This window comes from Aedes aegypti, chromosome 3, assembly GCF_002204515.2.
Source record: "Aedes aegypti strain LVP_AGWG chromosome 3, AaegL5.0 Primary Assembly, whole genome shotgun sequence".
Taxonomy (NCBI): Eukaryota; Metazoa; Arthropoda; class Insecta; order Diptera; family Culicidae; genus Aedes; species Aedes aegypti.
In genome coordinates this window covers 281116923-281138578 of record NC_035109.1, presented here as the reverse complement: position 1 = coordinate 281138578, position 21656 = coordinate 281116923, and the positions used below count along the sequence as shown (strand labels likewise).

At 44.2% G+C, this 21656-nt stretch overlaps 1 protein-coding gene across 1 annotated transcript; it reads right to left on the bottom strand.

Moving 5' to 3' along the window:
- Positions 1 to 351: 351 nt before the first annotated feature.
- LOC5571008 (ATP-dependent RNA helicase DDX24) lies at positions 352 to 21642 on the bottom strand. Its single transcript, XM_001653387.2, has 5 exons — positions 21318 to 21642; positions 5608 to 6045; positions 4919 to 5544; positions 645 to 1685; positions 352 to 581 (listed from the first exon to the last, which is right to left on the bottom strand). The coding sequence occupies exons 1-5, from the start codon at positions 21519 to 21521 to the stop codon at positions 449 to 451; spliced, it is 2442 nt and encodes an 813-aa protein (XP_001653437.1). The 5' UTR covers positions 21522 to 21642; the 3' UTR covers positions 352 to 448.
- Positions 21643 to 21656: the final 14 nt, after the last annotated feature.

Below are 21656 nucleotides of genomic sequence, written 5' to 3'. Positions count from 1 at the left end.
TCTAATGCTACGTTGATCAACAGCGAAGTTACAAAAATTTACATCTTGGGTATACGTAGCGTAATTCGTTTTCTTACCTTTTGTTGTTGATGTTCCTATGTATGATCTTCGATAGGTCCTAGGTGAATGGGGTTCTGATAGTCGTCACCATCCACCATGGCCACTTTGATAGAGCTTTGTAGCCTTTGCTTCTTCGGATATGCTGTTACGTTAGATCCGTTATAGCATCTGCGGTGTTAAAATTCACGTTAAACGTTTGGTAAGATACGGGTCATCCTAAGAAAATAAATGCAACCCACTGATCAAATATTTACTTACCTAAAAACTATCTATGTACTGAAAATGTTTCAATTTCTTAAAAATGCTTTCGGAAAATCCATTTTATTCTACAACAATAATATTTTAATCCAGTTTCAGGCGAAAAAACATGCGATCTCTAGTGTTGGTCTTATTCTAACTTCTTCTTTTTGTTGCGCTGCTTTTTGAGCTGAATATTCTCTTCGACTACCTGTTTGACCAGCTTGATTGCGGAGCGTTCTTTTTCCGACGGTAGCTCAACGGATACGGATGATGTGGGGAACCTGCAAATCAATAGTCGTTAGTATACATGCATTGAACTAGAACGAAACTTTCTCGATACATACTTCATTTCGATCCGGTCCATCACGATCGGTGTGGCCAGCATCCGACTCAGCTCGAATCGCCTCGCCTTCATCTGCCGTTTCTCCCTACTCTTGGCCAGCTTACGTTCTTCCTCTTGTTCGCTGTCTAGATCCGAGTCGCTTTGGAACTCCTTCGCCACCTTGTCCTCCCAGCTGCGGCTGTCGTTGGTTCTCCTCTGGTGCAGATCCGTCTTCTCGATATCGCGCGCCAGATTGACCCGTTCCTTGATCTGTTTCATCATTCGTTCCGAAGTGGGATACATGGGCAGATCTTCGGTCCGGCCCAGCGACTGGTTGAGCTTGACGTAATCACTGACCTCGTTCGCTCCGATCAAGAGTACCGTGATGCCCTCTTTGCTTGCACGAGCGGTTCGTCCAGAACGATGGACGTAGTTTTCGGTGGTTTTTGGAACCTGGTAGTGAATGACGTGATCCACGTTCGGAATGTCCAAACCACGTGCGGCAACGTCCGTTGCTATGAGGAGCGCTGCAGGGTTCTGGGTAAACCGTTCGAGGTTTTTCAATCGCTGACGCTGCTGCATGCTACCGAATAGACTAAGCGGGTCACAATTCAGATATCCGAACAGTGATACAAGCCGTTTGACGCAGTCGATAGAATTGCAGAACACCAGCGTCCGACCGGGATGTCGTTGCAGGAAGTAGTACAGATAATAGTCTTTCTGTTCGGCCTTACACAGAATTCTCGATTCGATCAGGGTATGAGCCGTTCCGTGCTGCTGCGTAATGTCGACAACCTTCGGATTCGTCATGCCGATAATCTGAACCAGGTTGTTCAACCTCTGACCAGTGGTTTCCTTCGTAATGTGAATCTTTTTGTTCTTTTTCGCTTTGGCTACCAAGTGTTCCGGAAGGTCGTGATCCATTGTCAACGTGGCCGAGAAGATGTAATTCCGTCGCAGTTTGGTTGCCTCTTCGTTGTTGTTGATCATTTCCAGCAGCTGTTTGAGCTCTTCGAAATGGCCCCGCTCAAGCATACGATCCGTTTCGTCGATGACCAGGAAACTGTGTTGGGGATACGGCGAATGAGGAGATTATTACAGCGGAAGATATAGCTAGCTATAAAATAGAATGAGATTTTACGAAAAAAAAAACAATTGCATTTAGGTACCGCCATCCCCAGTGCTATTCAGGTGTTCGTCGTAGTATTGCTTCCAGACGTTGTTATATCAGTCCCATGCCGATATATAGGCCGTGATAACTATATGAAATTTGTGTTTATCGGTATATCGGTCCTCGAAGTGCGAGGGAGCATTTAGGAAGCAATGAATACATGGTAAATAGGTACCGTAATGAAATGACGAGAGAAATGGAAGTTGATGGTGAAGAAAGAATACCTCTAAAACAATTGCTAGATCAAATGGTCGCCGTTAAGTCAGAGGGGACCAAGTACAAAACTTGAGAAAATTGGATTATTCTCTCATTAGATGCAAAATTACCTTACCTTCGTTACACTTTGATCAGAATCGAAAAATGCTGTAAACTGCGAGAGATATGTAATAGATTTACTTTGGATGATCAACAACAACTCAAGATTTTCACTTGGTCCACTCTGACTGAAGGGGGCAGGATCCGTCATTGATTTCGGAGTTTTCAAAAGCAGTTTTCTCGTTCAAAATCAAGAAAATTTACAGGAAAATGCGTTCACTGTATTCTATTCTCCAACCGAAACACAGTGAACACATTTTCATCAAATAATTTTTAGTTTTGAAAAGAAAAACTGCTTTTGAAGTTTCGAGGATGACGATGATTACGATGACGGAGCGTTGATCGTGAACGCATATTTGAATATTTCTGGTCTTCAATGCCCTGACCCTGCGAAACCTTAATTTTCAAGCTATCGTAATGCCACTGATTTCGGTATTTATCATATGAATTATTTAAGAATTTACGATACTGGTGTCGAAGGGTCTTGATAATCTGTTTATCTTAGAGATATGCACCCAATTAGAAAATGCAAGCATTAAATGATTGTTATTTTTCAAGAAATTGTTCAGTCAGAGTGAACCAACTCACTGAACGATGGTCTTTAGTTCAGTCAGAGTGGACCAAGTACACATATTCAATAAAAAAAAACGTTCTATCAGAGGTTTGGATTATGATTTTTCATGATTGTCACTTCACATTATATTGTTTGAAAGTAACATAAAGACGTGTAGAAATATTGTAATTGTAATTGTAATTGCTCGATCCACACCCTGGCAGACATCCGTCCGCCTATCTAGACACGGGCTAGGTGAGAACCTACCAAGCCTCCCCCGTTAACATGTCCTATACCGTTTAGCACACCGGGATCTTCCACAAGCAGGCGCCGGTATTTAAAGCGGTCCCACAAGTTTCAGATACATTAAATAGATATAGTCCCTCTGGCACTAAACCGAATAGCGCCCTCCACATCATCACCAGCACTGCCCATCCCGCGCGCCAACAAAATGCCGGAAGTAGCGTGCCGTGTAGCACATCAGATGTTTTACACAGCACACCACCTCCGACACCATGCTCAACGTACAGCAAAGACAGCGCTGATAAAAAGCGGAATGCGTCATTCGATTCAGTACCAGAGGGACTATAAATGTAACGAAGAGGAAATGAAAAAGATAGTAGAGATGGTTTGGCTGTTGGATTGCTGAAACGAGAAGAAATAAATAAAGTTATTACGTTAACACGTGGTTTTTATAGTTAAATAAATGTATCGATAGTTTCTCATCTGTTTCTTTTCCGTATCGTAGTTGCGTCGATTATATCCAACTCGAGTTTTATCGTCTCCGCTCGGGCAATGAGGACCGCGATGAAATGAAAATATAAAAATATGAGCATTAGTGTTTATCTATTATTTAATGTGGTTCTCATTTGCTTTCCAATACCTAAGTAACATGTGAACTCTGCCTCTATCAGAAAATTCTAATAAATTATAATTTATCCTCCTACACTTCCCTAACACAAAGTATCTCTATTAAATAAAACATTTACAAGTGCAAAAGCGCAAATAATAACCAAACAAATACCCCAAAATTCTTTCTCATTGTACGACAAACATTTCAAAACAATTACGAAATGCTAAAATTCAACAATAACTACCCTCAATAAAACTTTCATTCAATCACCCTTAAAATACCTACACAGTCATCAGTAGACCCTGCACTATAATAACCTCCTAATATAACGCAGAGCTAAAAATGCTCTCTTGCGTTACACAATCTAAACAAGAAGCCATTTTCAAATACTTCCCATAATTTGTGCGCGGCAAAACAGATTCCACTTTCTACATAATGTAACCCAGCGATAACAGCTGCCCAACTCTCCAGATCTGCGCCCTCCAAGTTCCAAGGTGCTGCTGCCTTACGTTGAAAACTTCTTTCCTCAAAGTCTGTCTATCAATTCCGAACTCTATTGCATTCTACCATACCAATCAGACCCTATTCCTGACTAGACACAAAGTCATAACCCCAATGTGATGGATTTACCCAGTAAATCCACAACCTTGTCATAACCCCTTTTACGTTAAGCAATCCTCGAGAGTCATCCATATTGATGCTTGGCAAAAAAAAAAAAAAAAAAAAAAAAAAAAAAAAAAAAAAAAAAAAAAAATTATATATATATATATATATATATATATATATATATATATATATATATATATATATATATATATATATATATATATATATATATATATATATATATATATATATATACATATATATAGGTGTCAGTATTTAATCCACAGATTCCAAATTACACCACATTACGTTGGTCCGTTTGGCGTCGCCGGTGGATACCTGTTCTGGCATTCGTTTCTTTCAAATTTTACTTCTGTCCTCCCACTTTATCAATACGAATGTTGACGAATCACGATAATCTGAAGATCGTGACCAGAACGGAGGTAGGATTTATCACTAGGGACCAACCACCACCAACATAAAGACGTGTAGAAATATTGAACCAAAATTTTAACGAGTTCAAAAATTACAGAGCGTTAGAATTTAAACCCATTTTTCTCGAAATATCAAAAATGTCACTTGGTCCACTCTGACTTAACGCCGACCAAATTCTCCTACGAAGGCAGCCGAGAAAGGAGGTTTGAAGTGCCCTTATACTGTATGGCAAGCTAGCCAATTCTATCGATCTATGACTTATTTTCGAGGATTCACCATATAGTTATGGATGGTTTGTCCATATCAAGTTGTTTTTCCCCGGTTGAACCTTAATATACATAGAATGAAAAGACTAATACTCACCGAATTTCATCAACTTTGCACAGATGTGGATTTCGGGCCTGGATCAACTCCCAAAGCCGACCGGGAGTGGCAATGACAATTTCTGGGCATTTCTTCAGCATCCTTTCCTGCTTGACGGCTGCCAAACCCCCGAAAACCGTTGCAATCTTGATGTCCGTATATTTGGTTATCGCTTTGAGATGATCGTTGATTTGGACGGCCAACTCTCGAGTAGGAGTTAGGATCAATGCATACAAAGGCTTATCCAGTTGGGGGTCCTCCTCTTTCTCCAAGTTCTGTTGCAGCATAACGGATGAATCCCCATTACTCGGATCCGGGTAGTATTCCAGTTCTTCCGGAGGAGGTGTCATCTCGTGTCCCTCGCGTTGTTCTTCTTCTTTTGGGGAGGCATTCTCGCATTTTCGCACTCGATACGGTTCCGACGCCTTGAGCTTCATAATGCCCTCCAAAAGGGGAATACCGAAGGCTAACGTTTTACCACTTCCGGTCTCAGCCGCCCCCAGCAGATCACGTTTGCCCATGATTGCGACCGGCAGCGAGAGGGTTTGGATCTCCGTCGGAGTTTGGAAACCTTTATCGGCCAGAGCTCGCACGATCGGTTCCGACACTCCCAGTTCAGTCCATTTCTGAAAATAATAAGGAAAGCATTAAATTTGAAAGCAGTTACTTATCTTGTTTTAAAAACTTACGAAATACTCAGCACCCGAGTAATCACTGCTCGTGTCCTTCCCGTTCAATGTCGGGTTCCCCTTTTTCTTCGCCTTATTCTTACGCTTCTTCCTTTTCTTTTTCTCCGGCTCAGTACCGCTTTCTTCGGACTTTGGCACTCTTACAAAGCGCCCAGGAACATGGTCCTCTTCCGCGATGTCGTCATCATCCTCGGGTTTGGGAGTCTGCTTCTCCGACTTCTTTTGCTTCTTAACGGGTTTATCGTCGAACCCAGAATCATCGTCGGAGTCTTCGGATTCCGATTCCGGTATGCTTTCCCTCTTCGACTGTTTTGGCTTCTTTTTGGATGGCCGTTCGTCCTCATCATCGTCGTCGTCGCCGCTATCTTCAGAGACTCTCTTGGCACCTTTCTTGCTCGGACGCGATTTCTCAGGTACATCTTCCTCTTTTTTCAGCTTCTGGAAATTCAAAAATTCGAGAATAATGTATCCATTCTCCATAATTTTGTTAAGGCTGGCAGTCAAAAGTGATGTCAAATTAGTTATTTTAGTGACCCGATTTGAGAAAAAAAAAGTAACCAATGATGATATTTACAGCACTAGTCGTACATTAATCCAACGAGGCTCTAGGAATTCCTTCAAAGATTGTTAATCAATTTTTTTCAAGGAAATTTCTAAGTTTGTTCAATTATTCTTCAATTGATTTTGCTACAATTGAGTCTAAAATTCCTGTTAATGTCATAAATGTTCAATGCTATGATTTATCCAGAGATGTTTCCACTAATTTTGTCTTAAAAAGTTGTCGTTACGTTTTTCCAAAATTTCAATTAATAATTGGTCTAAGGATACCTTTGAAAAAGCTCCAGAGATTCCTCCTATGATTTCTTCGGACAGCCCAGCAAGAACTATCTGAGAATTTTTCCGAGAAAGTTCTTAAAGAATTTATCCACGATTTTTTCGGGGAATCTACAAGGACACATTTTGGAGTATCCGAAAAACTTCCTAACTTCTGAGCAAGTCTCAAAGGTTTCTCTAGATAAATAGATAATAATTTATCAAAAATAATCAATTAACCCCTCTACCGCCAGCTTCATTTTTTTACCACGAAAAATATATTCAAATCGCGATAACTTGTTTGTTTCTCGATATTTTTGCACTATACTTTCACGAGTTAACAAAACACTTTTCTATTTTCAGAATCTGTATCGATTTTGATCATTGATCGTGAAGATAATCCGGTATTCCTTGGGGGACCGACACTTCCCATATAAATTTTCTTTGGTTGTTATTTGGTTTTCACTCAATTAAAAAACAACAAAAATATGGGCTACACAATAACAGGTAGTGACATAAAAGTTCATTACTCAAAAACGATTGTTAGCGTGGCAATAACGACTGGTAACCATACATACAGTTGATCAGGGAAAACGTTGAAGATAGGTGATCGGTGATGAGAGTGAAGTAGTTAGAAACTGGTCAGATGGACAGACGGTTTGAAACCCAACGGAAAGAAGCACTGAGTAATTATTTAGTATTGTTATAAAATTGAATTCTAAATAAATCTGTTCTAGTTTAGGCTGATCAACAAGAAAAACCCAACTTTCGATCTGCTCCAAAAACCAGTGTCGTGATTGAATCACCCTTAGCGCTCCAACAGGTTGCACTGATTTGTTTCATATTTTCACGATAGACTCTCATTAAAGTATAGTTCTGAAAAGCGAGTAACCGAACATGAGAAAAATATCTGTAGTCTGAGATATTTACGTGGGATATGGCTACACGTCGGTTCCCCAAAAAAAAAGCTGTCGATAAAGAGGTTAAATACCTGAATAAACCGCTGCAGAATTTTCTGGCGGCATTTCTTGTAAAGCATTGAACAGAATCTCTGAAAAATCTAGTGTAGGAATTATCGGAATAATTGTTGTAGTATTGCACGTCGTAATGAAAGTTTGAAAAATCCATGGAAATTTCACTTGATAAATTACTCGAGAATTATAGCAACATTCAATTAACTGAATTTTAACATTTCATTTAACTTGTCGGTCGATGACCAATCGATCAAGTTTTCAGCTCAAACAGATGTTAGGTTATCCCGATTGTTGAAAATGAGTTTTGGCTTGGATTTATCTTCACCTCAATAGATTTTCAATAACTGTTATAATTATTGCAATAGCTGTAATACATGGTTGGTAAATGGGCATGGCGTACCATTGGTACCTCGCGTACCTGAAGGAATAAAATAGACCCCTTTGTGCGGCCCTTAGCCTCTTGCCCAGCAACTCCTATCCCTACCTCCTCGCGGTACTGGCCGGGGTACGAGTAACCTTATGGAAGATCGGGTAACCAACCCCCGGTGGGAACTTTGGTCGTATGCTGACAGGGAAGGGGGGTTTGCTTTTGCTTTTGCTTCTGCAAACCTTGAGCGTCTGTACTCCATGTTAGGAGCGGCTCATAACAGCGTCTGTTCCCCATGTCAGGGGCGGCTGATCATCGTCCGAGTGCCAGAGAAGGACTCTAAGCTAAACTGCGAACTATGGTCCTCCGAACATTTAGGGGGAATGGTCCTCCGGAAATCTAGGGGGTTGGTGTCAGGCCCTGCAAGCCAGCCGTAAAAAAATCAAGCAACGAATAATCAACGAGAGAATACGAACCGGGACAATCGGCGAAGACCACAGCGACGTAAAGGGACTAGCGATTGGAAGCTCGGTACGTGGAACTGTAAATCTCTCAACTTCATCGGGAGCACACGCATAATCGCCGACGTGCTGAAGGACCGTGAATTCGGCATCGCAGCGTTGCAGGAAGTGTGTTGGAAGGGATCAATGCATTGATGAAATGGTGCGAACGTTTAGAGGTAACCATACCATTTACCAGAGCTGCGGCAATACACATGAGCTGGGAACAGCTTTTATAGTGATGGGTGATATGCAGAGGCGCGTGATCGGGTGGTGGCCGATCAATGAGAGAATGTGCAAGTTCAGGATCAAAGGCCGGTTCTTCAACTTCAGCTTAATAAACGTGCACAGCCTTCACTCCGGAAGCACTGATGATGATAAAGACGCTTTTTACGCGCAGCTTGAACGCGAGTACGATAGTTGCCCAAGCCACGACGTCAAAATAATCATAGGAGATCTAAACGCTCAGGTTGGCCAGGAGGAGGAATTCATACCGACGACTGGGAAGTTCAGCGCCCACCGGCTGACGAACGAAAACGGCCTACGACTAATTGATTTTGCCGCCTCCAAGAATACGGCCATTCGTAGCACCTACTTCCAGCACAGCCTTCCATACCGATACACCTAGAGATCACCACAGCAGACAGAATCGCAAATCGACCACGTTCTGATTGATGGTCGGCACTTCTCCGACATTATCGACGTCAGGACCTATCGTGGCGCTAACATCGACTCCGACCACTATCTGGTGATGGTCAAACTGCGCCCAAAACTCTCCGTCGTTAACCCGGTATGACCTAGAGCGGCTCAAGCAACCGGATGTCGCAGCGGCATACGCGCAGCAACTCGAGGCTGCATTACCGGAAGAGGGTGAGCTGGACGAAGCCCCTCTTGAGGACTGCTGGAGAACAGTAAAAGCAGCCATCAACGATGCAGCTGAGAGCAACGTCGGGTACGTGGGACGGAGTCGACGGAACGATTGGTTCGACGAGGAGTGCCAGGAGGTTTTGAAGGAGAAGAATGCAGCGCGGGCGGTCATGCTGCAGCAAGGGACCCGGCAGAACGTGGAACGCTATAAACGGAAACGGCAACTGCAGACCCGCCTCTTTCGGGAGAAAAAACGCCTGGAGGAGACGGAGTGCGAGGAGATGGAACAGCTGTGCCGGTCTCAGGAAACGCGTAGGTTCTATCAGAAGCTCAACGCATCCCGCAACGGCTTCATGCCGCGAGCCGAGATGTGCAGGGATAAGGATGGGAGCATTCTGACGGACGAGCGTGAGGTGATCGAAAGGTGGAAGCAGCACTTCGACGAGCACCTGAATGGTGCTGAGAGCACAGGCAATGAAGGACGGGACAACGGAGGAAATGCCTTCGTCAGTACTGCGGAAGATGGAAACCAATCAGCCCCCACTTTGAGGGAGGTTAAGGATGCCATTCACCAGCTCAAGAACAATAAAGCTGCTGGTAAGGATGATATCGGAGCTAAACTCATAAAGATGGGTCCGGAGAGGCTGGCCATTTGTCTGTACCGGCTGATAGGCACAATCTGGGAAACAGGAACAGCTAACGGAGGAGTGGAAGGAAGGGGTAATATGCCCCATCTACAAGAAAGGCGACAAGTTAGATTGTGAGAACTTTCGAGCGATCACCATTCTAAATGCGGCCTACAAAGTATTATCCCAGATCATCTTCCGTCGTCTGTCACCCGTAGTAAACGAGTTCGTGGAAAGTTATCAAGCCGGCTTCGTTGACGGCCGATCGACAACGGACCAGATCTTTACTGTACGGCAAATCCTCCAAAAATGTCGTGAATACCAGGTCCCAACGCATCACCTTTTCATCGATTTCAAGGCGGCATACGACAGTATCGACAGCATAGAGCTATGGAAAATCATGGACGAGAACAGCTTTCCCGGGAAGCTCACGAGACTGATAAGAGCGACGATGGAAGGTGTGCAAAATTGTGTGAAGGTTTCAGGCGAACACTCCAGTTCGTTTGGATCCCACCGGGGACTACGACAAGGTGATGGACTTTCGTGCCTGTTGTTCAATATTGCGATAGAAGGTGTTATGCGGAGAGCCGGGCTTAACAGCCGGGGTACGATTTTTACGAGATCCAGTCAATTTGTTTGCTTCGCGGATGATATGGACATCGTCGGCCGAACATTTGAAAAGGTGGCAGACCTGTACACCCGCCTGAAACGCGAGACAGCAAAAGTTGGACTGGTGGTGAATGCGGCCAAGACAAAGTACATGCTAGCTGGTGGGGCCGAGCACGACAGGGCTCGCCTAGGTAGCAGTGTTACGATAGACGGGGATACGTTCGAGGTGGTCGACGAGTTCGTCTACCTCGGATCCTTGATGACGGCTGACAATAACGTTAGCCGTGAAATACGGAGGCGCATCATCAGTGGAAGTAGGGCCTACTATGGCCTCCAGAAGAAGCTGCGGTCAAAAAAGATTCACGCCCGCACCAAATGTACCATGTACAAAACGCTCATAAGGCCGGTAGTCCTCTACGGGCATGAAACGTGGACGATGCTCGAGGAGGACCTGCAAGCACTTGGAGTCTTCGAACGTCGGGTGCTTAGGACGATCTTCGGCGGTGTGCAGGAGAACGGTGTGTGGCGGCGAAGGATGAACCACGAGCTCGCCCAACTCTACGGCGAACCCAGTATCCAGAAGGTGGCCAAAGCTGGAAGGATACGATGGGCAGGGCATGTTGCAAGAATGCCGGACAGCAACCCTGCAAAGATGGTATTCGCTTCGGATCCGGTTGGTACAAGAAGGCGTGGAGCGCAGCGAGCTAGGTGGGCGGATCAAGTGCGTATCGATTTGGCGAGCGTGGGGCAGAACCGAGGATGGAGAGATGCGGCCACGAACCGAGTATTGTGGCGTGAAATTGTTGATTCAGTGTTATCTGTGTAGATGTTAACTAAATAAATGAAATGAAGCTGTAATACATTTGGAGTAATTCATGAGATAAACCGTAGATGAATTCACGAAAGAATTCATATTAATGAAATATAGCATAGCTGAAAAAATACATTAAATTTTCATTTTGTGGGGCAATGAGAGCGCAAGTCAGTCCAAAGCTGGGGGCAGGGATAGATAATGGCCGTAATAATCTATGCGAACCGCTTGAACACCACCGGAAAGCCCTTCCTTGTTGGGGTAGGGTATAGGGAATTAGAGAAGACTTGACACAGTAATGCAATTAAAGCTGCAAAATGTATACGTGTTGATAGCAATTTAATTTGAACTTTGAAGCTTGATTTGACTTATTAAAATTCCAAATAGAGCGGAAATTGTACAAGTAAGGAAGAATAAACTGATCGCTTTAAAGAAATTTTATAAAAATAATGATTACAATAGGAGAATGATGCTAAGGGCTGCTGATGGCACGATGCGACACTTTAGAAACTTTTGATAATGATTGAACATTACTATAAAGAACGCAATTCGAACGAGGGTGACAACTTTACAAACTTCATCTGTTCATTTCATTTATTTAGTTAACATCTAAACAGATAACACTGAATCAACAATTTCACACCACAATACTCGGTTCGTGGCCGCATCTCTCCATCCTCGGTTCTGCCCCACGATCGCCAAATCGATACGCACTTGATCCGCCCACCTAGCACGCTGCGATCCACTCCACTTTGTCGCCCTTTTTGTAGATAGGGCATATAACGCCTTGTTTCCACTCCTCCGGTAGCTGTTCGGTTTCCCAGATTCTGACTATCAGCCGATGCAGACAAGCGGCCAACCTGTCCGGGCATATCTTGATGAGTTCGGCTCCGATACCATCCTTGCCAACGACCTTGTTGTTCTTGAGCTGTTGAATGGCATCCTTAACTTCCCCCATCCTGGGAGCTGGTTGGTTTCCACTGTCCGCTGTGATGACGTAGCCATCGCTTTCGCTGTCCTGACCTCCTGTGCCTGTGTTCTCTGCGCCATTCAGGTGTTCATCGTTCGGCAGCACTAACTTATCGTACTTGTTAAAATTGATCTACGGAACAAGAGTTAACTTCAATGTACTCAACATATTCCTTGAACTATAATCATTCATGTGAATCTCATCTTTAACAAAAATATTATATAACATGGGTTTTATCATTAAATGAAATAAATGCTTACGAAAGTATCGACATTCATGAGCTGCCTAATAAAACAACACAAGAACAGCTTAGGAAAATCTCACCACTTTGAAAGCTCCAATTCAGGGATAATATTGCGGCGCTCATTTTAAATCCACATCCAGCGGCGGCAGTAACGCGCAGAAAATATCACGCGTAATTTAAACGCAACTCTGAAATTCACATTATTCGATAATCGCGTTCCGTGGATTTTCCTTGCAGAGCATTATATTATGAACCAAGGCGGGTCCAGCTCCTCCTAAGGTGATACATTATGTTCACTTTGTGGAGAAAACCAGGAAGGGTAGATGAGGAAGGGCTGGCCGTTTTGTTTACATACATCTGAGACAGGTAGTCGGACAATTGACTTCTGATTGGTTGGAGAAACAGTGTTATCAAGAATTATTCTAATAGGTCGCACCTGCTCCATGTGTACTCTATACTTTTTTCTCTCTTTTCTACAATTTCGTCGGTTAGTTTTAGTTTCAGCACCTTGCGGGCCAGGCAGTAATGACAGGTCCGTCGCACTCGGGCTCAGCATGGGTACCACTTCGCAGGACACTTTTCACGGCATTCTAGATTACCTTGTGAGCCATAAAATTTTAGGCAACTGCAAGGGACATGGAGGTCTTTAATTTGTCTTTGGTAATGACTTCTGATTGGTTGGAGAAAAAGAGGTGCCAGAAATTATTCTAATGCAGCCGCATCTGCGCGTAGCGTACTCTACTTTTATCTCTCTTTTTAACTATTTCGTTCGCACTATTGGCAGCACGGTTAGTTTCAGTTTGAGCGTTATCCAGGCCAGGCAGTAATGTTTGTAAACAAAACGGCCAGCAATGGACCGATGGATGAGTTCACTAATTTGACGTTTGAGCGGTGCCGAATTCACTTGTTGCCATGGTCACGTAAATAACACGGCACCGCTCAAAAGTCAAATAGTGAACTCGTGCATCGGTCCATAACGTGGCACCGCTAAAACGTCAAATAGTGAACTCGTGCATGGGTCCATTTAAAGATGGCCTCCTAGCCACTTTCACCAAGTCAGATAACCTTACTCTGGCTACAGAGTACAATTAACCAGCCTTTTTTATGAACCAATGAACAATGACGTCACGCTGCAACTTCTTGGTTGGTTCTTGGTTAGAATCGCACCTGCTGCACGTTTATAATCATGGCTTGTCAATTTTCACAGCAGAAATAGGCCAGGAGAAGTGGATGAACTTGTCATTCATTTTTCTGTCAAATCTCATACAAAATCTACTTTTTCTTTGACAGAAATTCACTCTAGGTGAACCACTTCCCCTGGCCTATGCTGCCATGGACTTATCCACGGTCTTCTTTTATCATCGACTTTCTTTTTCTTTTCTGCTCTAAATGCGGGCAATGTTTACATTAAATGACATCCGGACCAACATCCGGACAACGAATGTTCACCGGATGAACATCAAGTGGATGAATGCACAACGAAATCGTTCATTTTTTGTAAACACGGCCCGCAGTAAAGGTTTTCTTCACGCTGGAAGTTGCAGTGTGACGTCAACGTAGATTAGTTCATGAGCCTCTGTACGTGCCATAATTTCTTTTGTTCTTTTGACTTTTACTGTGCGCCGTGTGTTGGTGCCAGAGGACTGACACGGCTGTCATCCTGCATACATTTTGGCTCTTCCTCACATTATTTTTGGTACTTCGCGTTTTGGTACCCACTTTCTGGTGGGTTTGCCCTAACTTGCTCCTGATATTCGAGTATACGGCTCAATTGCTGCTTGTGCTAGTTTCTGGCAATTAAATAGATTGCGTTGAATCGTCGTATTTTATGACGCTTTTCCTTTCTTCAACATTTTGTTGAATATTTTACGTATCACTGATGTCTCCTATCCAAAAATTCATGTTTTGTCAGTCCCAAAAGAATCAAAACAAGGACATTGGACGCCATGTTGAATCAATGTTGGGTAGCTAATTATTGGCTCATTTCACTCCCCTGGTTGGTGCTGTCTCGCTCTCTCTTACGGGCAACTTGAAAACAGGGCGCACAGTAAAAGTCAAACGTTTTATAGCATGCATAGGCTCATAGTGAGACTCAATACAAAAAAATATTCGATGAAATAAATGAAAACGAAATTAGGCAGCGCCCATTTATGACGTAACGCTAAACTGTACAATTTTCGACCCCCACCCCCGTCCGTAACGGTCTTGTATGAAAAAATGAGTATAAGCCGCAACATTTGAGCCTTCTTCCCCTAGAGCGTTGCGTAATGTGTGAACGGCGCCTTAGTCAGCACAATTTAATAAGTGGCGTTGTGCATTCAATTTGACACTCTGTTACTGCTTTTATAACTGCAACGCTGTTTTAAGTGTAGTCTGTATTTTTCTGCATTGGCCATTTCAACGAGTAGAACATAATGGGGCTTATTCACAAATTTCATAACGCTGAAGGGGGTGGGTGGGTGTCCTCACGATTAGCGTTGGGCAAAGTTGACCAGAACATCGATGTTACTGAATCTATTCAAAATTGATATGTCGAATCGATTCCCCGATTTAATCGAATCATTTGAATCGATGTTTTTGAATCGATTCGATTTTCAAGCTAATATGAAAATTTACAAAAAACATGCTTTCAAAATGAGAACAAATGCATTTGCATGTGATTTTCAAATTCCTTCAATGGGATAACGTTTGAGACTCAAAAAATATATTAACACTTTAAGGCTGATTCATAATAAGGTTTATGGTTTATCAACTCATAAAAAAATTCTGATCAATTTCATTGTTTTGAATCGAAAGAAAAAATCGAATGAAGAAAATCGATTCGTTTGATATTGAGTACTCTCAACATCGATTCAAAAAATCGATTAATCGGAACAAAAAAATCGATTTTTGGAACATCGATTCAAAATCGCCCATCGCTACTCACGATGTTACGCCTCATACAAAATTTGTTAAATAATCATACAAAAAGCGTTACGACACCCACCCACCCAAAAATGGTAATTTTCAGCGTTATGAAATAAATGAATGAGCCCATGAGTAACGTTTATTTAATTTCAGGCATTGTCAACACATACGAAAAGTAACCAATATATAAGAGCAGTCGTAACGGTGCGCGACTAAACTAAATTACATAGCGCAGTATCATTACGCTGATCCGTACCGGGCGCTGCTAACCGGGGTAGCAAAATGACAGCGCTGCTTTCGGAAAGCATCGGGTGAGCAAATTTAGCAGCGCGATAGTTGCGCTGCTATTCGATTTGAATTCAAGCATATACGGTGTGGGATATGAAATTCTGGTTGGAGTTTTAGTAATCTGATGCGCATGAAGTAGAAATTTCATAATTTTGAGAATTCGGGTAAACCTTCAAGATTTTGATAAGAATACTAGGAATCTGATGCAATTATTGGAAATCCGATAGAAGTTTATGAAATACTCGAAAATCCTCGATTTCGGAGAATTATGGGATTTTGGGATTCCGACTGGAATCCTTAGAATTCCGCCTGGAATCCTCGGGATTTCGACTGGAATCCTCGGAATTTCGACTGGATACCTCGGAATTCCAGCTGGAATCCTTGGGTTTCCGACTGGAATCCTTGGGATTCCGACTGGAATCCTTGGGATTCCGACGGGAATCCTTGGGATTCCGACGGGAATCCTTGGGATTCCGACGGGAATCCTTGGGTTTCCGACGGGAATCCTTGGGTTTCCGACGGGAATCCTTGGGTTTCCGACTGAAATCCTTGGGATTCCGACTGAAATCCTTGGGATTCCGACTGGAATCCTTGGGATTCCGACTGGAATCCTTGGGATTCCGACTGGAATCCTTGGGATTCCGACTGGAATCCTTGGGATTCCGACTGGAATCCTTGGGATTCCGACTGGAATCCTTGGGATTCCGACTGGAATCCTTGGGATTCCGACTGGAATCCTTGGGATTCCGACTGGAATCCTTGGGATTCCGACTGGAATCCTTGGGATTCCGACTGGAATCCTTGGGATTCCGACTGGAATCCTTGGGATTCCGACTGGAATCCTTGGAAGTCCGACTGGAATCCTCGGGATTCCGGCTGGAATCCTCGGGATTCCGGCTGGAATCCTCGGGATTCCGGCTGGAATCCTCGGGATTCCGACTGGAATCCTTGGGATTCCGACTGGAATCCTTGGGATTCCGACTGGAATCCTTGGGATTCCGACTGGAATCCTTGGGATTCCGACTGGAATCCTTGGGATTCCGACTGGAATCCTTGGGATTCCGGCTGGAATCCTTGGGATTCCGACTGGAATCCTTGGGATTCCGACTGGAATCCTTGGGATTCCGACTGGAATCCTTGGGATTCCGACTGGAATCCTTGGAAGTCCGACTGGAATCCTTGGAAGTCCGACTGGAATCCTTGGAAGTCCGACTGGAATCCTTGGAAGTCCGACTGGAATCCTTGGAAGTCCGACTGGAATCCTTGGAAATCCGACTGGAATCCTTGGGATTCCGACTGGAATCCTTGGGATTCCGACTGGAATCCTTGGGATTCCGACTGGAATCCTTGGGATTCCGACTGGAATCCTTGGAAGTCCGACTGGAATCCTTGGAAGTCCGACTGGAATCCTTGGAAGTCCGACTGGAATCCTTGGAAGTCCGACTGGAATCCTTGGAAATCCGACTGGAATCCTTGGGATTCCGACTGGAATCCTTGGGATTCCGACTGGAATTCTTGGGATTCCGACTGGAATCCTTGGGATTCCGACTGGAATCCTTGGGATTCCGACTGGAATCCTTGGGATTCCGACTGGAATCCTTGGGATTCCGGCTGGAATCCTTGGGATTCCGACTGGAATCCTTGGGATTCCGACTGGAATCCTTGGGATTCCGACTGGAATCCTTGGGATTCCGACTGGAATCCTTGGAAGTCCGACTGGAATCCTTGGAAGTCCGACTGGAATCCTTGGAAGTCCGACTGGAATCCTTGGAAGTCCGACTGGAATCCTTGGAAATCCGACTGGAATCCTTGGGATTCCGACTGGAATCCTTGGGATTCCGACTGGAATCCTTGGGATTCCGACTGGAATCCTTGGGATTCCGACTGGAATCCTTGGGATTCCGACTGGAATCCTTGGGATTCCGACTGGAATCCTTGGGATTCCGACTGAAATCCTTGGAAGTCCGACTGGAATCCTTGGGATTCCGACTGGAATCCTTGGGATTCCGACTGGAATCCTTGGGATTCCGACTGGAATCCTTGGGATTCCGGCTGGAATCCTTGGGATTCCGGCTGGAATCCTTGGGATTCCGACTGGAATCCTTGGGATTCCGACTGGAATCCTTGGGATTCCGACTGGAATCCTTGGGATTCCGACTGAAATCCTTGGGATTCCGACTGGAATCCTTGGGATTCCGACTGGAATCCTTGGGATTCCGACTGGAATCCTTGGGATTCCGACTGGAATCCTTGGGATTCCGACTGGAATCCTTGGGATTCCGACTGGAATCCTTGGGATTCCGACTGGAATCCTTGGAAGTCCGACTGGAATCCTCGGGATTCCGGCTGGAATCCTCGGGATTCCGGCTGGAATCCTCGGGATTCCGACTGGAATCCTTGGGATTCCGACTGGAATCCTTGGGATTCCGACTGGAATCCTTGGGATTCCGACTGGAATCCTTGGGATTCCGACTGGAATCCTTGGGATTCCGACTGGAATCCTTGGGATTCCGACTGGAATCCTTGGGATTCCGACTGGAATCCTTGGGATTCCGACTGGAATCCTTGGGATTCCGACTGAAATCCTTGGAAGTCAAGTCCGACTGGAATCCTTGGGATTCCGACTGGAATCCTTGGGATTCCGACTGGAATCCTTGGGATTCCGACTGGAATCCTTGGGATTCCGACTGGAATCCTTGGGATTCCGACTGGAATCCTTGGGATTCCGACTGGAATCCTTGGGATTCCGACTGGAATCCTTGGGATTCCGACTGGAATCCTTGGGATTCCGACTGGAATCCTTGGAAGTCCGACTGGAATCCTTGGAAGTCCGACTGGAATCCTTGGAAGTCCGACTGGAATCCTTGGAAGTCCGACTGGAATCCTTGGAAATCCGACTGGAATCCTTGGAAGTCCGACTGGAATCCTTGGAAGTCCGACTGGAATCCTCGGGATTCCGGCTGGAATCCTCGGGATTCCGGCTGGAATCCTCGGGATTCAGACTAGAGTCCTCGGGATTCTGACTGGAATCCTCGGGATTCCGGCTGGAATCCTCGGGATTCAGACTAGAGTCCTCGGGATTCTGACTGGAATCCTCGGGATTCCGGCTGGAATCCTCGGGATTCAGACTAGAGTCCTCGGGATTCTGACTGGAATTCCAGCTGGTATCCCAAGGATTCCAGTCGGAATCCCAAGGATTTCAGGCGGAATCCCAAGGATTCCAGGCGGAATCCCAAGGATTCCAGGCGGAATCCCAAGGATTCCAGGCGGAATCCCAAGGATTCCAGGCGGAATCCCAAGGATTCCAGGCGGAATCCCAAGGATTCCAGGCGGAATCCCAAGGATTCCAGGCGGAATCCCAAGGATTCCAGTCGGAATCCCAAGGATTTCAGGCGGAATCCCAAGGATTCCAGGCGGAATCCCAAGGATTCCAGGCGGAATCCCAAGGATTCCAGGCGGAATCCCAAGGATTCCAGGCGGAATCCCAAGGATTCCAGGCGGAATCCCAAGGATTCCAGGCGGAATCCCAAGGATTCCAGGCGGAATCCCAAGGATTCCAGGCGGAATCCCAAGGATTCCAGGCGGAATCCCAAGGATTCCAGGCGGAATCCCAAGGATTCCAGGCGGAATCCCAAGGATTCCAGGCGGAATCCCAAGGATTCCAGTCGGAATCCCAAGGATTCCAGTCGGAATCCCAAGGATTCCAGTCGGAATCCCAAGGATTCCAGTCGGAATCCCAAGCATTCTAGTCGGAATCCCAAGGATTCCAGTTTGAATCCCAAGGATTCCGATGGCATTCTAAAAATTCCGCACCAGAATATAATAGATATTCCAGCAGAGTTACAAAAATTCCCAACCTGTATTGATCACCATTATTTTCACAACTCATATGTTATCCCAAAAAGCAACGACCGGTACGGAAACGAGTTATTAAATATGGTAGCCACCGGTGTGAGAATGAGTGACTAAACTAAAATGACAACTCTGGGGGTGATCATTTTAATCACCCAAATAGTCGCTCCCGTTAAAGATGCTCTAAGCTAGTTTTTGCACATTTTTGGATTGCCGAAGAGAACATTTTAGTTGACGACAATAGTAATTACATTGCCGATAGAAGAACAAGTGCCTCGTTACTTTTACGAGGAAAAACAAATGATTTAGAGAACAAAATAGTGTTTTGTGTATAATAACCAATAAATAAAGAGTGCTCAAGTGTATTTCAGGCGTTTCCTGCTAATTTTTATCACAGACAAACAGACGTAACACTTCGAACAAATCGCAATCAAAATCATAGTCGCGAGAACATGTATGCCCAATGCTAAAATCACTGTGTTTGGCCGATTGGCCAACAGGTGGCGGTAGTGTGCAAACGTCAAACACGAACAAAAACGATGCGAGCGCTGCTGGTGGTGGATTAGCCACCTACCATATATTTGAATCGATCGTTAAAAAGGGTGTCGATGGATGGACTTCGTTGAGAGTGTGACGTCTGTTTGTCTGTGTTTTTATGCTTCATTGTTGTGTATACCATCAGTGCACCAGTTTCCGCTCATGTTCCAGAGCCCGCTCACACTGAAAAATGATAAGTTTACATAACGTAGATTTGAAAACTTTAGCCGCTATACAATTCAAATGGACAAATAAAATCATCCGGTGGACATTTTTTTGTGCATTTACTCAAATTACCTTACTTTTTGAACTCGTGAGCGGGCTACTGGAACATGAGCGGATACTGGTACGTTGATGGTAATTGCCTTTTTTAAAGTCCAGCTGCTTGGACTGCCGAGAATACAGAAGTTCCCTTATATACAACTGCCTAAAGGTATTTTTATATTTTCAACCAGATATTTCAAATCTATATTGAGAGATACAACCTTTTATGTTACTGATTTGACCTTACTCTGCATACATTCAAATAAGTAAATGTTCAGATGAATTAAACTATATGGATACGTTTTTCCTGACCTCAAGTAAAATCCCTGACTTTCCAGGTACCCTGGAGTGAAAGTGTGCCAGAAGAAATATCTAAAGAAATCACTAGCAGAATTCCAGGAGCTTTTCCTCTAGGAAAAAAAAATCCTGGCAGCAGGTTTCAAATCAGAATAAGGAAATAAAGACTTCAGAAACCGATTTGTTAAAAATAGAGAGCTTTCGTTAAAACAGATTTCTTAGAGACATGTCTGAGATAAGATTCCTCAATTGTAGATTCCGCATATAAAAGGCATTTTTAGAGATTATTTTATCAAATTTTAAAAGAGCCTATCTGATAGTGTTACACCTAAATGGGCCCGACTGGACATAAAAGAGACTAAATGAAAATTTACATCAAACTCAAGAATCAAGAATTTTTCAAATCACTTAAATAATCAATAACATATTCCAAAAGGTGATTAAACCTTGTAAATATAAATTCCAAATTGATCGAACTGGGATTATATTTAGCAGGCTATCGACATGATGGAGACACCATCTTCTATGGTGACAGAGGGCTCGATTGGCTTGTCAGATAGATCGGGCCCGGGACATCCTGTGTACTGCAAATCGCTGCAGTTGATATAGGGCATGTCCATTGCCTGATATTTAGTCACAGGGCCAAACTAAAAACTAGGCCCTTTTCAAATGGTTCGCTAGAGGTCTCTAAAACGAGACCTGCTCCAGCCCTGTCGGTAGATTTTTGACTCCTTGGCTTGTGTCCTCGGCTTTATAGACACTAGGCCCGGGGAATCAGTCTTACCTTCTTCTTGTCCTTTGTCACCAGCGCCCGGTCGTAGTTCTCCAGGATTTCCAACCCGATCAGCCCGGCCAAATCCCCGCCGTCGTCGGAGATCACCGGCCCGCTCAGTTTCACATGCTTCCAAGAAGCTTCCGGAAGCGTTTTCGGCCCACTGGATGTGGGCGGCCTGTATCTCTGTTTGAATTTCTTACTCTTTTGCACCATTTTTCTGGAAATGTAACTATTTTTAACTAGAAACGAGGATTTTAATTTTTACAACTGAATGCACGTGTGCTGAACAGTGGACGCGAATTTACGAATAAACACGCTGCGTTTTCAAAACAGATCGCTGTCACAACA